The sequence below is a fragment of the Cibotium barometz genome, chromosome 15, assembly GCF_041138505.1.
Source record: "Cibotium barometz isolate CiBa-2024 chromosome 15, ASM4113850v1, whole genome shotgun sequence".
Classification (NCBI taxonomy): Eukaryota; Viridiplantae; Streptophyta; class Polypodiopsida; order Cyatheales; family Cibotiaceae; genus Cibotium; species Cibotium barometz.
The window spans coordinates 56,459,962-56,475,485 of record NC_141060.1 but is presented as its reverse complement, the minus strand read 5'-3'; the positions used below and the strand labels follow the sequence as shown (position 1 = coordinate 56,475,485).

At 44.0% G+C, this 15,524-nt stretch overlaps 1 protein-coding gene across 6 annotated transcripts in view; it reads right to left on the bottom strand.

The window, feature by feature from the left end:
- The window catches only part of LOC147631447 (exocyst complex component EXO84B-like), a 72,082-nt gene that overhangs the window by 38,055 nt on the left and 18,503 nt on the right, over nucleotides 1-15,524 (bottom strand). For 5 of the 6 annotated variants that reach the window (XR_015267588.1, XR_015267587.1, XM_086809844.1 and 2 more), the window contains exon 3: nucleotides 8,536-9,577. Coding sequence is in view for 4 of the 6 variants with exons in the window: in XM_086809844.1 (XP_086665970.1) it covers nucleotides 8,536-9,577 (1,042 nt within the window). In the remaining 2 variants the exon portion in view is untranslated. The remainder of the gene's footprint in view (nucleotides 1-8,535; nucleotides 9,578-15,524) is intronic. The other variant, XM_086809845.1, reaches the window with a different exon arrangement.

Sequence of the window (15,524 nt, the reverse complement as noted above, 5' to 3'; positions counted from 1 at the left end):
GGAAGTGTAGAAAATACAGCCAAAGAGGCCTCATGAAGGCCCCGGGGTGCCTACTTCTAGAGAGAGAGGAAAGAGAGATATGGTGAGTTGTCCACTCTAGGTGTCAAGTACAAATGACAAGTGCCTTGTGGTGCAAGCTAGAACCAACAGCAAACACAAGGCTGGTCATAACTTATAAGTGAGTTTTGGTCGCCCAAAACTTCATAAAGTGTAAACACACTCACTTATAAATTAGTGCTAATTCCTAAGGCTAGGTTTATGACCAATACTTACCACTTATCACATGCCACATAGCCATGTCAGCAGACAGTTTCACATGCACGGTTCACAGACGGACATCCCCTTACCCGGAACTACAAATTGGTCAGGCAAGCATGAAAACAACATGCAATTTCAATTGTAAGCAAGCACATAAAGATGCTATGCAATGCAGCATTGGTATGGACAATCCCCGTTCATGAAACTATACCAAAATAGACGTGCTCCAGGCAAGTACACGAGGTACCAGACCCAATGGAACACCAATCCTCCAGGCATTTCTGGGCATGTACACACGAAGCAAGTCCCAACGGAAAGCCAAGTCCACAGTATCACATGAGTGGTATCAATCCTCGGCATTGGGCAAGTATGCTGAACTAAGCATATATAGAGATGTAATCTCCTGTCTGTCTGCTGTAGCAAACCTTGTGCCAGTGCGTCTAGGCAAAATGTCCAAGGTAGAAAGGATATGCATCTAGGTCTCAGAGTCTTCCGACTCTGGAAGAGGTGCATATCCTTCACTATCCTTTTCATCTTCAAGTGTCTTGTGGCACGTCTGGCATAGATGGACTCCAGTAGTAGATCGCATTGTTGTGACAGAGTCCTCTACCAATGGTCTTCCGCTCATAGGGTGTACCTTCCACGTGTGTAGATTGATCTTGAATGTTTGGTCCTTTCTCCAAATGTATATGTGGTCAGTATCCCAGTCATGAATCATTTTTTATTCTTTCATGAATGGTCTGCCAAGGATGCAGTCGTAAGAAACTGGCTGACGTCCAAAATTCATCACCACAAACGTGTGACGGTAAGTAGTTCCCAAGATCTTAATTTTAAGATCCCTCAGTAGACCGATGGGTCTAGCTATGGCTCCATCAGCAAGTTTGACCAATAATGAGGTGTCTCCAAGGCAGGTGCTTCCCATTTTTCCCAACATTATTTTGTAACAATGCTCACTCCTGCTCCTCCATCCAAGATTGCTATAACTTGGAGGCCATCGAAGGTTATCGGTAAAGCCGCATTGACTTCGTCTCTTTCGAAGTATTGTCCAAGCTTATTCACTCGAACCATAGGGTGCCAATTACCTTATGGGGTATAAGAAATTCTTCTTCCTCGGATTCATTAGAGCTATCAGGCTCCATAGTTTCGTGCATGCCTACCCCGAGACATCCTTCCATCCAGTCTTTCAGATCATTCCATAAACTCGGGCTACCTTGGAGCAAGGTGCCAATAGGGATTTGGATCTGCAAAGAGAGAAAAGAGGAGAGACCTGCAATGTCTCTTGGAGTTGGGGTCCCGCGAGGAAGGTTGGTTTGGCTTGGTCTTAAGCTCTTTTGAGTGTAAGGGATGGGAACAGGGATTTCACTCCTCATTCTCCTGAGATGGCCATCCCCTAGGTTTATAAGATATTCGGCCACCCTGTCTCCCTGTTGGGGGCTAGCTGCTACGGTGGGAGCTGCTACTTCTGCCAGCCCTTGTGGGGGTGAATGGTTTTGGAGCTCTCCAGGATATACTTGAGCTTCTTCCGCAAGTCTCTGATTTAAAACCGATGGCCATGGTTAAAGATAGGTTATAGGAGGCTCATCTTCCATTTGCACTTGGCATTTCCTAACCAACTCTTGGGTTGCCAAGAGTCTTTCTTTTTCCTCTATAGGTTAGGATATTCAATGAGCTTTTTCGGTAGTTGGTGCGTGTCAATAGGTTCGTTGGCTCGGGCGACACAACGTAGTAAGTCTTCTTCACACGAAGAAGTTGACGCATGAGTTGTCGTGCCATCTTCTGAACTGCTTTTGATAACCACCAGGCTCTCACCCTTGCCAATCTTAGTGGCTTTCTTTCTTGAGCGCCTAGTCGCTCGTGCTTAATCAAGGGCACTAGCTTGGCCCTCATCTTGTGAGGTTGATGCCTCCACTGAAGCGTGAGTTGCGGCCCTCTGCTTGTTCTACAATCTAGTTACAGCGTTAAGTGGGACTGCTCTGATGAAACCGTCGTTAACACTCAACAAGTTAAGGCTGAGCTCGGATTTGCTTCGTGAGCCCTTCTTGTTGTTCCAGGTCTTAGCGGACAATCCTTATACATGTGATCAATACCACACCCAACACACACGGGAGTCAAGGCGGGAGCACCTACAGAGGTACTTGCCATCCCCTTCCTATTGGGACACTCGGCCACTCGGTGAGGTCCTGCACAATCATAGCACTGTATGGGTTGTCGTTTAACCATCCTATTCATGTCTCTGGCCCGCAGCATGGGGGCTGCTAAGTACAGCGGGTACATTTGGTCTCCCTCCATAACATAGTGACTTAAGATTTGAGAGGGTGGGCTTATTGGCTCTAGGGTTTCATAAGTGGACACTTCCGAAATCTCCCTCTCATTCCCATCTTCGCAGATTTCAATCAGGGTTAGCTAACGAACTAGTGCAACTCTTGGCAGTGGGGAATGAGGTGGAAGAACCGAGGGTGGTAAGGGCATTTCAGGCACCCTAAGGATTCCTCTTTGGGCCACTTCTTGGCCTGGTTGAGGTGCGTTATGGAGTGCTAGTGCTGGCAAAGCCAGTGGTTGCTTGGGGTTGGCTAGCAAGCCCTAAGGTAGAGCTCGAGCTAGAGTAGCTTTCTAATGATAGCAGTTGGAGACTTCATGATTGCCTCATTTTACGTAATATGTACAGTGGACGCTAGGACGGGGTCTCAGATGTGGGCACTCCGCGCTGGTATGGTTAGCTCGACAGACCGGGCACCATACAAGCTCCCTCTTTGGATAGATATGAGGTTGACCTCCTCGTTCCCGACCTTGGCCGGTTCTCCATTGCTGGGTCGTTTGCTGCATTAATGCAGTGGCCAATTGCTCTACATGTTGTCCTGACGTGGACTCCTTGCTTTTTCCATCAGGCTTTGTGCTGGTGGTCTTAAAAGAAGCTTCTGATGTGCCTTCATGAAGTCTCTCGGGAACGTGTTCCCTTGAAGTTGTCCTCAAAATCCATAGCACTCATGTAGCATTGCTCAAAGGAGGTATGGCCCAAGGCATACAATGAGTTGTGTAAGGGCACGTCATCAAGACCCTCAAGAAATCTCCCTATTAATCTTTTGTCAGAGAACTTGTCTCTGGCACTGCAACGTGAGTGGAGATATCTGACTCTATTGATGTAGTCTCTAATGGTTTCTCCTTCTGTCTGACGTTGTGCAATAGCTCCACTGGGCTCCATCTGGTGCCTTGGCCAGAATATCCCACCTTGAAGGCCTCTTTCAAGGCTTCAAAGAAGGCCTTGTCCTCAGCTTTCAAGGACCTGAACCATTGGCTTGCTTTGCCATCAAGGGTGAGGCCGAAGGCACTCACCTTGACTTGATCTTCTACATGGCCAAAGGCTTCGCAAATTTGATTAAACATCTCCAAATGTGAAATCGGATCTCCAATCCCATCAAATTTCGTGATAAGCTTCGAGATGTTAGCGGGTTTATCCCGCTCTAATCTTGGTGCAGGTGCAGGTTGTACTGGTATTGGGGGCACGATGCCCGCAGTCACCCCCCTCCCTATTTCCACGGCTAATCTCAACATTTCTGGTGTTATTCCTGCCATGGCTGGAGCAGGAGTAGTTTGAGGAAGGGTTGGTGGAGGAGTGGAGCTAGGAGAATAATATACCATTGGAGGCCCTTGTCTGATAGGTGGGTTAGCATGTACCCCTTGTGATCCCATGTGGTACCCACAGTAAACTCCTTGTGGTGGGTATTGGTGATATATAGGTGGACCGGATTGATGTGAAGGGCCTAGGTAGACCCTTTCCCTTTGGTGAGACATTTCTAGTCCTTGGGATGATGGACCTGGCCCTAGGTTTTGTACCGGACGTTGGGCCCTATAAGGATCAGCCACACCTGAGACAGGCCTCTAGGGCTGACCATGTTAGCTAGAGGGGCTGGTCACCCCTCGCATATTTTTCCCATATTTATTCCCACTTTATGGAGTCTTGGGCACTTTTTTCCTAGTCGTGAGCTGGTCCACTGCCTACATCTGGGCATATATATAGCCGGGCATACCCTTACTCTTTTTCATTGCTAGCATTGTTTGCTGCAGTCCCTCACATAAAAGGTCTTCTCCCCTCTTGCTCAAGACATACCCTTAGTCTTTCTCCTTCGTTTTTAATGTGCATGCTCTCTCCCCCTTGCTCCACACTTGTTGTACCTTCAAGCATTGCTATTTCAACACTCCCCCTAAATGTGATAAGGATCTATTACCTAACATGCTACATTGGACCTCCACTCCTAGCCATATGCTGAAGTGGTCCGTCTCAGCTTGCCCTATGGGCTACAATGTTGGTTTTGATTTGACACTTTACACACGTGAGGATGAGGTTACAACCAGGGGTGAGAAACCATGTCCTTTTTCTCTTCACTGCCTTTAGCAGCCTTTGATTGCTAGGTGTATTAGCTTGATCTTCGCTTCAGACTCAAAAGACATTGTGCTTGGTCTTCTTGTTTACGAATGACTCAATGGCTATGTTCCAAGATTTTCCCGAGAGCTCTTCTTTTTCTCTCACATACATACACTTATTTCACGCGTCCACATTACCAGGAAAGGTTACATCTTTTTCCGACTCATGGTCGAGACTTTACCTACTCATATTGGTGGCATTTACAAAGGTTACATTGTTTTCAAAATAAAATTATGGGCAAGGTACCGAGTCACATAAACACATTTATTTCAGAAGCTTTACTACCCCAATCACATATGATCCCAAAATTCCTAGCATGAAAAGACGATGTACAAAACATTATGATCAATGCTAAAGACAGTGCCAATGTAGAACCATTGTCGATGATGCCCAAATTGATGTAACCCAAACTGATGGAGAACCCAAAGCCCAAATGAAAGTGCACATATGAATACACTCTTAACCAAATCCCTTTACACCAAAAACTTTTACAAATTGATAATGTTTTGAAACCTTATCTCTTAGGATTTTGTTCACCACAAAAACAAACGCCTTTGAGAAGGCTAACGTTTCTAATCTGTAAGCTGAGGCCATGAAAATGTACACTGCCTCTTTGTAGAGCGAGCTTGCTTGTGGATAAGAGATGACCTCAATGGATGAGTCGGTAAGGTATTGCCCTTTTGTCGTCAACAGTCTTTGCTCCTTATTCTTCTCTCTTAATTCACAGCCAAGAACATAGCTGGGACCAAAGAGCAGCTTCGGTGAAACACTTTGGTGCTGATAAGTGGAAAAATCCTTCTCCTCCCTAACAATGTTCACAAATGTCTCTTACTAGACCTCAACCCTAATGAAAAGAAGGGAAACCAAAATCTTAAAATGAAAAATATCTTCTTAATGAAGATTCTAACCCTTACCACTTGATTAATAAAGGCTTCTAATCACATGCTAAGAACCAACCCTAGGAGGCTCTGATACCATGTGAGAATTCTAGGAACCTAGGAAGGCTCATAGTGATTCAATCGTTAAGAAAACTAATTAAAGATTAAGAGATAAACAAACCTCATACAAAATGAAGAGACTAATCACACAATAGATAATATCATTGCATTGCTCTCTCATGAGGGAACCCAATTACATGATTTTACACTCTCAAGAAGCCTGTCCACAAGATGCATGCACTCTTGTGCCATCCATGTGTCAGTAAATGCTCACACTCCCAGTGCCACCTTGGCATGTGCTACCTTTTTGACCACTCACTTCACCTTTCTTTCTTCTTCCTTTTTAATGTGCATGCTCTCCCCCTTGCTCTACATTCGTTGTACCCTCACAAATTGCTATTTCAACAGTGAAGATACACCAACTCGCCTATTCTCCCAGGGCGAAGACAAATCTGATGACATGTCCTCCTGTGGTGCCTCCATGACATCAAAGACTGTAGATACTGCACTCAAAGCAAACAGTAAGTGAGAATAGTGCTCCTGAATGACCCCAAAAACTGAAGCAAAAGATTCTCCATTAAGGAAGTAGCAAAACCACCTCTAAGACTGGAGGCCATGAAGCTAATGACAAAGCGTTTCTCTGTTCGAGTCTCAAAACCAGCTTGCTCTCTGACCCCGGCTCGAAAAACAAAAACAAAAACCAAAGATTCTCCACTCAATGCAAACGGAAACTTTGAAGACTCTCCCTCAGAGACTTAGCTGAAGTACCTATGACCTGATGCAATGAAGCACCTTGGGTGTGTGCCCAACCAAAGAAATGAGAAAATATGAGACACACACACATGCATCTCCTTCACACTCATCCTCCAGTTCTGAAGAAGCCTCCTCCTCATATTACTCCTCCAAGGTCCTCCGACAATCCTTCGTGATGTGCTCAATGGAGTCACAATAAAAGCACTATCCAAAAGCCATCTTGGCGCAACACTCTTGAAGGGTGAGGCGAGTCACCAAGGCTCCCCCACTTGCCTTGTCCTTATCATCCTTGGACTTGGATTGGCTACCCTTGTCTTTGCCTTTTTGCTGCCCCTGTTGTTGAGTCCGAGACTTGAAGCTCTCCCACATCTCGAGGATGTAGCAAGACGAAACGCATCTGAAAGATCATTGGGCCAATGTGCACGAATATTTGCGTGCAAGGCTGGTTCCACACCATCCATAAATCGCTCAACCTGCTCTAACCGCCAAACGATCCTTGGGAGCATGAGCAAAAGCTTCTAGAAACGAACGAGATAGTCGATTATCAATTCGCCGTGTTTCTACATCAAACGCTCCCACTGTTTCTTCAGATCAGGCTAGTATTCTACATGAATAAACTACTCCAAGACCGCCTTGTGGCAGTCATCCCAGCAAGTCACAAAGTGATGCCTAAGGTGGTATTCCCACCACAAGAGAGTCGCACACCCGTCAAAGCCGTACGCACCAAATGAAGCTGAAAAATATGCGAACCACCTGTTGCTGCCTACGTGGCAGCCTTCTCGCAGGTCCAATTGGTGACGATTTCTCTGTCCATCTTCCTGTTGTGAACTTGGGAGGCTTCAAAAGCTTCAATAATTGAGCTCGTTCCTCATGGGACAAGGAGGAAGAGATCAACAAGCCAGTAGTCCCCCGACGTCAGGCCGGTGAAGGTGAGCAAGAAGAATTGTCCGGAGAATCCAGTGGAGAGGGATCTGCAAAGGAGACCGTCAATGACGCGAATGGCGTCCCTCGTGCTGACTACACGCAAGTGTAGAATGATGATTGTCAAATTGGGAGCAAAGCTCATCCGGTACATCCTCCATATTGTTTTGCCATTGTGTCCTCAGAATCATCCAACACTTTCTCCGAAGCACGGACCCTTATAGATTCCATATCTGGAATCCTAGGTGCTCAAGATGCCAACTCCATCCTGTCGAAGCGAACAGATATAGCCTCCATTTTAGCTGCTTGTGTGTCCATGGATGCCTTCATGCTGAGAAACAAATCAATGAATTGTGAATCCATGACAAATATCAAGTGATCAAGGGATTTCAGCCTATGTGATGAGGTAAGGGTTTGGTGGGAAAGGGAAGCACATAATATACCTTAATTTATAACCGAGGAAGAGAACCCAAATATTCACTTTCCCCAAACCCAAACTTGTGCACTCTTGGAATCTAAGTGCTCTACTCCAAGAAGTCAACGCACACGGGTGCCAAAAAAGAAAAAAAAAATTGCAAGTTCCCCAGGCTCTAATACCAACTGTAGAACACTTGTGCCTATGTGCTAGGGTTTTCCAAACATAATAGGAAGAGTGCAACGGAATCACACATGCAATAATCCTTATCTACTGCTCTATATTATGTACAAGAAAGAAATAATACAACTGAAATTCAACTACAAGATGTAGCCGAAAATGACGTCAAATCACAGCCCTGTGACCTGTACACTCCTAGCTTGCACTTCACCTACAGAGAAATAGTCTATGAAGTCCAACACTGAAGAAAGATGAATTTGACGATTTGGCTACCTACATATATTGACGCACCAATGCTCCTAGTTGGCCAGTAGTATTGGTGTCGAACACCTGTACCCAACTCCCACATCATCAATGCCACATCACCACCACCACATCATCACTGCCACATGGCAGTGCCACATTGCAGTGTGCCGTGTCACCTGGCTGTCCAACTCTGCCTGTCGGCTGCTATCTGATGTCCGGCTGTACACTGCATACTCGTAGGTGTATCACAAAAGGATCAGAGGGATGAGCACTCACGAGTCAATAATTGATGTAGAGATCCTCCCAATTACTATATTGAGACAATGGGGAAAACATTTAACCTAATAAAAGTCAAGGACTAAACAGGATAATGAAATTTACATTTAGAGTATTGTAAAATTCACCTCAGCTAGCATATCAAGATGATATGCACTAGCAGATAGCTTCTGGGGTGACTCAAGCAAATGTTTTACTTTAGCATCACCAGATCTGCAAAGAATCCTTTGAGATACTTGTCTAGAGATTCCTGCTTTATATTCAAGAGCCCAATTATCAGCAGCAGTTAAAGATGTTATAGTTTCCTGTATGTGTTCAAGATTTTTTTGCAATATGCACATCATAGTTGGGCCTAGAGCCTTGCATAGAAATGGACACAATGTTAACCCTTGGGATTCCACCAACCAACAGTGTTCATAAGCAATCCATGCACACTCTACTGCAGCGTGTAGTCCACCTGTGACAAGCAAAACATGCCTCTTCAAAAGATTAATCAGATCTCCAGTCTCCTTGTAGGCCCAAAGCACCAACTTAGAAGCAAGATCTTTATGATCTCCAAAAATTGCTAATGAACTTTTGACTGCCTCTAGAATCGCAGAGAACACTGACTGTGAAAGGGCTGCAGTGTACAATCCACCAAAGAGTGTCCCACATGGATGCAAGTTTTTGACACCATACTGAATCCTTTTGTGGTACAAATCAAGTAACAAATCATGTCCCTTGACAACCTTTCCAAGCTGATTTAGAGCAGTCATTGCAGTGCGAACCTCAAAACCATGAACAGATATCCTTTTCGTAGTCCCAATCAATTGCTTGATTAGCTTAGAACGTCTGTCTGCAAGGGCTGTTTGTAAATCTTTGGTCTTGTGTGCAGGGATGTCTTTAGAGAATGCTTCACAAAGAATATCTCCCTGTTTTAGTGCCTCCATAAACTCTGTCACTTTCTGGTCTACCAAAAACACATCTAGTTGGTCTATTATTTTCTGAAAACGCCTTTGAGAAGACAGCCAATCCTCTTCAGAACTTTCCAAACACCTGGAGCTCTCTATTTCAAGGTCATTTGGTAGTGGATCACACTTCATCAAGCCATTAACGGCTGCAGCCTTAGATAAAAGAAGGCTCTGCATGGAGGTCAATGATCCTTCAAGACCTGCTATTCTGTGCAAAGTTCTGTACAGGTTTAACTTTATCAGATTATTCTATTTTCATGACTACTTGGACAAGTTAAGTGTTCCTCTCTTCCACTCTTTTTTATTTGTTTGCACCCACATACAAAAAAAAAAACATTATCACTGTCTCTATTACACAATGCACAATGCATAGAAAAAGCATTCACACATCTAGTTCAGCAAAAAGAATTTTACACAAATCAAACGAATGAAATGAGAGCTTGTTTTGCTTTAATTTAATCATTGGTCTGGAAAAGGCTGTCAAAGATCAGTCATCTGACAAGCTGAGAGAATCAAGGAAAGTTCCGCCCTTAAAAGTAGATAGATAAATCTCGCCTTGCATTTGCATGTTGCAGTGCCCTTCTCATGGGGTGGGTTGCATTGCTTGTACGGAAGCATCTAGAAAAAAATCAATCAAGGTGGGTTATAAGTATAACTAAGTACCACGGATCATAAAAGAGATTGCAAGGGAGTACACTGAACTGAAGGTTGACACAAGAGACACAAAAAGCGCAGATTTTCTAATAGAAAGGCGCCTTGAAATAGCGCCTTGAAATAGGCTAGCTACATTGTAATTAACTTGTTGATTATCTTCCCAATAACCCTCCTGATTAGCCTCCATCTCCTCTCCTTGATTTGCTCCTAAAACATCTCTCCCTACAATCACTCCCCAAGTTTTCTCCACCTCCCCATGGATGCCTAGCATTCTAACCTTTACATGGTTTCAATTTGAAGATATAATTTGCCCTTCTACTAACGACACAATTTGGCATTTGTGAAGTAACTCAATTTTAACCTCCCTCTCAATGGAAAAAGTAGGGGAGGTTCATAAAACAAAAGACAAGACATTGTATGCTACATGTATAATGGCCACTGGAGCTTGTTCCAAAGTGATACTGTCATGCTCTCCCATAGGAATCTCAAGCACATGTACCATCACCACCTCAAGAGCAAAGAGTCCCATGGCACTCCCCCTTACTGCTGGCATCTTGCATACCTTCCTTGGACAAAGTTTGCTTCACCTGATTGTTGTCGATCAAATGCCTTTTTCTAGCATCCTTTCTCAAGATGCCCTTTCTTCTTACAAAAAGGACAGACTTTGTTGTTAAGTGCTTGTGATTTGCACTGTAATGACTGGTTTAAAAAATATCAGTTTCAACAATAGGTTTAGAAGAATTAAGGTTTCTTTATCTCCTATTTTCATCTAAGAGAGTTGCAATTTCCAGAGTTAGCCGTTAGATTGAGCCCGGAGATTGAGCACAGCGGCAAGCTATTGAGAAGCATTGCCATGCCATCATCATCTTCTACCCTAGATCCAATGCTAGCTAGATGTTGTATAAGCCCAACTTCTCTAGACGTCTTGGTGAGGTCTACATCCAGTATGAATCCATCCAATATGCTGAGGCCGATGATGTCGAGTGCTCTTTCGTTGTGCTTGGCATCTTGATTGCCTTCGCCAAACGACGACTCCCGAAAGAACCCTTCGCCAACAAGTGAAAGCGGCTTTTTATTTGCCATGTATGAAAATAATTTTTTCAATTGTGAATGACATTGCCATTTTGTGTGCAAGGATCGGGAGGTCTTAATACTTGACGGAGTCAGTGCCTAGCCCATTACAAGGAGATTTTGATTATGCATGTGTACAGCACCATTGAATGAATTCAGGTAAAAACAAAACTTGCAAGGAAAAGAGTTCCTTCCATATGAAAAAACTCTTAATGTGTGAATGAAAAATAAAAGATAAAATACTAAGAGTTTTTTTTGGTTTCTAGATACCTTAGTGCAATTAAGACTGCTTTTCACCCTATTGAATTGCTCAACGATGGCTGACACAATGGTTTCTCTTGGACTACATATTCTTGACTCATCCATGTGCCAGACAGATGATCACTTCTATTTTTGCTGTCAATACAGCCATAGAAAGCTAGCTTCGCAAGGACATAAGGGGCCAATCTTGCAAGCGGCACTACTTGGAGGCTTGCAACTCAATGTATGATGAGACTACCAGAGTTTACTTAGTTATGTCATCACCACACTCCTTGTACAGCTGCCTTACTTCAAAGCAATCTGGTCAAGTTGCTTTGATACAGTTTTGGAAGTACGTGGCAACATGACGACAGCAATTACAGAACTTTGCAATCACGAAACCCTTAGCATTCAGGATTGTTGTTAAGGCACACAATTAAGCTTGCGTGAGTACATCCTCTAACAAGAGAATATCTAGGTGGGTGAGAAATTTGAGAAGAGCTGGCTCTTGATACAAAGAAAAAAGGCAGATTATAGATATAATCAAGTATCATGGATCATAAAAGAGAATGCAAGGGTGTTATGTACCTAACACTTATCCTTGGGATTAGGTCCTAATTTGGGTAGGGTTAGGGAGCCTTGAGATTCAAGGGAAGGTTGCATGCAGGTTATAGGTGGCTAAGTTTCATTATTATTGATAATCCATGGTTATTGGCTATTTATGACTGGATAGTTATTTATGGCGGCAATAGTCACTATATAAATGACTTTTGGGTTATCGAGGTCAAAAATTGTTGTACTTGAGAGTTGATAGAGTAGTCTTACTCCTGCCATGGACATGGCGGTTCACAGGAGGTCTTGCCTAGGGTGCCTTAGGATAGGCTCTGGTGGTATAGGCTGCCAAGGCTAACTGGCTTGGCTTGTAGAGATTGGAACCTTAGTCCCTGGCTTGAGGGAGTTCTAAATGCAATCTACGGTTGGGTGGTGAGTTTGCCTGGACCATTCTATGTTGTTCTAACCTTGTGTGTGTAGCAAACCTTGCTGCTCGAAACACGAGGGTTTGTAACACCAAACAGTGTCATGGGTTCACTGTATGGCAGTATGCCTCCACAAGTTGCTACTTACATTGCGCAATGGCCTTTACATGCTTGACATGTATGACAGGAGTAGTGATTCTCATGATGATGTTCTGGTTGCTTCCACATCACAGGTTACGCGTGACACTAAGTTATGGCATACTCGGTTTGGTCACCTTAATTTCCCTTCTCTTATGCGTTTACAACGTCAGTCTATGGTTCATGAGTTGCCACCTATGCAGCTCCCACACACGCACATATGCGAGGGATGTATATTAGGAAAGATGCATCGTCAATCCTTTCCAAAGGATGGCACTATGCGAGCTACTCGGCCATTGCAGCTCGCACATAGTGATCTATGTGGCCCTATGAGGGCACCATCTTTTGCACGATATTTGTACTTTATGACTTTCATTGATGATTACACTCCTTTTTGTTGGGTGTATGGTTTGAAAGCTAAATCACATGCATTTTCAGTTTTCCAAGAGTTTCTCCCTATGGCTGAAAATGCTTACAACCATAAGCTCATGACATTGCGTACATATCGAGGGGGGGAATATTTGTCACATAAGTTTATAGGTTTTATGCAGTCACGTGGTATTTCTCATCAATGTAATACTCCTTATACACCACAGCAAAATGGTGTGGCTGAGCGTTAATGCGCCCAACATCTTAGTGGTGGCAAAAGGCGCCGGCAACACACTCCCCATGTGAGCACCACCTCGGTATCACACATGTGGAGGTGGCGAACTGTTACCACTTGAGATCCGTTGTCAAGAACAAGAAGACTCGCAACTCGTTACCACAGATAGTGCCGAAGGATAATGCAATGTTAGGCATGAATAGATATAGATGCTCAGATAGGAGGAATCTATGAAGGGTGCAGTCGTTGTATGCTCTCAACTGAAAGTTGACAGTTGCATCATGAGGCTTGTTATAGTGATAGTACTCAAGATATGTTAAGTCTGTAATGGGCAATTGCTCTGTATTAGTCTGAAATGCTTCCGGAATATAGCTAAGAGCAAGTTTGCCATTAAATTGTTGTTCTGAGTTGTTCTCTACATTATGTGGATTAAGTTTGCAATGTCTCTGTTCTACTAAACATGCTGTCTATGTATGAGAGAGTGAGTGAGAAAGAACGAAAGAAAGAAAGATATATTAACGTCTACGAGAGGCCAAAGTCGGCCTATGAGACAAAAAATAATACAACTGTGTTCTTCCGGTCATCGGAAGAAAAGAAACAAAAGAAAAAGTGTGCATGTGTCTGGATACAACTATGAATCATCATGGATCGGTGGAGCCCATATACAAACAATATAAGGGGGGTGGGGATGTGGATGGAGTGCTGAGGAAAACCTCTGTTGAGTAGCATTTTGCACCATCAACCAAAGGAAAGTGTAGGTCCTCTTAGAATAAGTCTGAGGAGAAACCATAGCATGGAAGGAACTTTCCAGAGAAGACAATACGGAGAGCTTCTCACCACACAACTTCCACCTTCAAGCATGCTTCATGCATGTTCTTGGATCTAAGGATGGTGGAAAGTAATGCCTTCCAAGAGACCCTCTAGGAAGCTCGCAGGTGGGAGTGCCTCGCACCGTTACAATCAAGAAGGCAGTGCTGAAACTTCTACAACCTCGCACGAGCAAGAAGAAGTGTTAGAATTCAGGCACAACTTGGACCAAGAAAAGGAGTGCCAAGAGCGAGAAGCCGGGCACAGTCCAGATCCGAAAAGCCCAAGAAGGATGGGGCAGCAAAACAAAGAAGAACAACCACAACAAAACCCCCGGAAAAGGTTCAAGGGAGCCCTAGCGTCATTAGCCAAAATTTTCCCAGTGTTCTCAGGAGAAAAAAGGAAAGATGAAGATCTACATGTGAGGAGGTTTGAGCAATACTAGAAAGTGGCCAGACCTCGGGATGTGGAAGAGCCAGAGCTGAGTGAAATTCGCAAAGATACTTTCATGAATACCTTCAAAGACAGAGCCACCGTGTGGGTGTGAAGATATCAAGACAACCATTTCCAGACCTATAAGGAGGTCATGACTGCTTTTCTGGGAAGATTCCATAAAATAAAGTCTGCAACTCAACTCTGTGATCAAATGAGAGAGCTCCGACAAGAGGATATGGATGTGGAAGCTTATGCAACAAAGCTGCTAAGCTTGAGGCAAAGAGTGGCAGAACAAACCTAACCCTCTATGCAACTTGTTGCTGATTGGTTTGTCCAAGGGCTTAAGCCGGGTATCCACGTAGCAGTCAGCACAAAACAAGCGGAAACTGAAGAGGAGTTCGAGGAACTAATGGAGCTGGCCAAAATGGCTGAAAAAAGAAGTCATGAAAGGAGACGAGAAGAAGCCCAGGAAGAGTGTCACCATTGAAGAGGATGATTCAAGCGACTCCTCACACAGGACTCACCAGCGGCAGTTAAAAAGAAGAAAGAAAAAAAGAAGAAAACTAGGAAGGCACAAGTAAGCCCCGGAGAATTGATGTTGCACGTAAAGCAGCTGATGCAAGAAATAAAAAAGAGCAAGGACTTAGATTTCCGCAAGAATGTGTTATGTTCCCAATGCAAACAGGAAGGTCACCTCCAAAGAATGCATTGTGCCACCAACTTATACCATTTATAATATGTACAATCATAGTACATGGAACTGCATGTACAACATGAAAAATAAAGCTCCCATGGTGAACAGCATGGAAGGAGCGGAAAGAAGACCCCTAGGAATGGGAAGGTATGGAAATAGATGCCACCAAAATTATTCAGAAAGGAGAAACCAAGAACGAGCCAATGGTTCTACAACCTTCACGTGCCATTATTGTCAACAACCTGGACACACCAAAGCAGAATGTGCAGAAAGACGAGTAAAATTGATGCAACTCAAAGAAAATCCGCCAAGCGCCAACATGATGCAGCCAGATGACATATACAGAAGGAGATGCATGACATCTTGGCAGTCACAAGGGCTAAAGCTAATGAATCTGGTGTAGTAATAACTCCGCTACATAACCCAAACTTACCCCAAGCCCGCAAGAAGGTAGCTGTGGACTGGGATCAGCAGGAAAAGGTAAGAATTCAAACTACTAAGGAAATCAAGAGAAGGCAAGAAAAGCAAAAGGAGGATGGCTCACGCG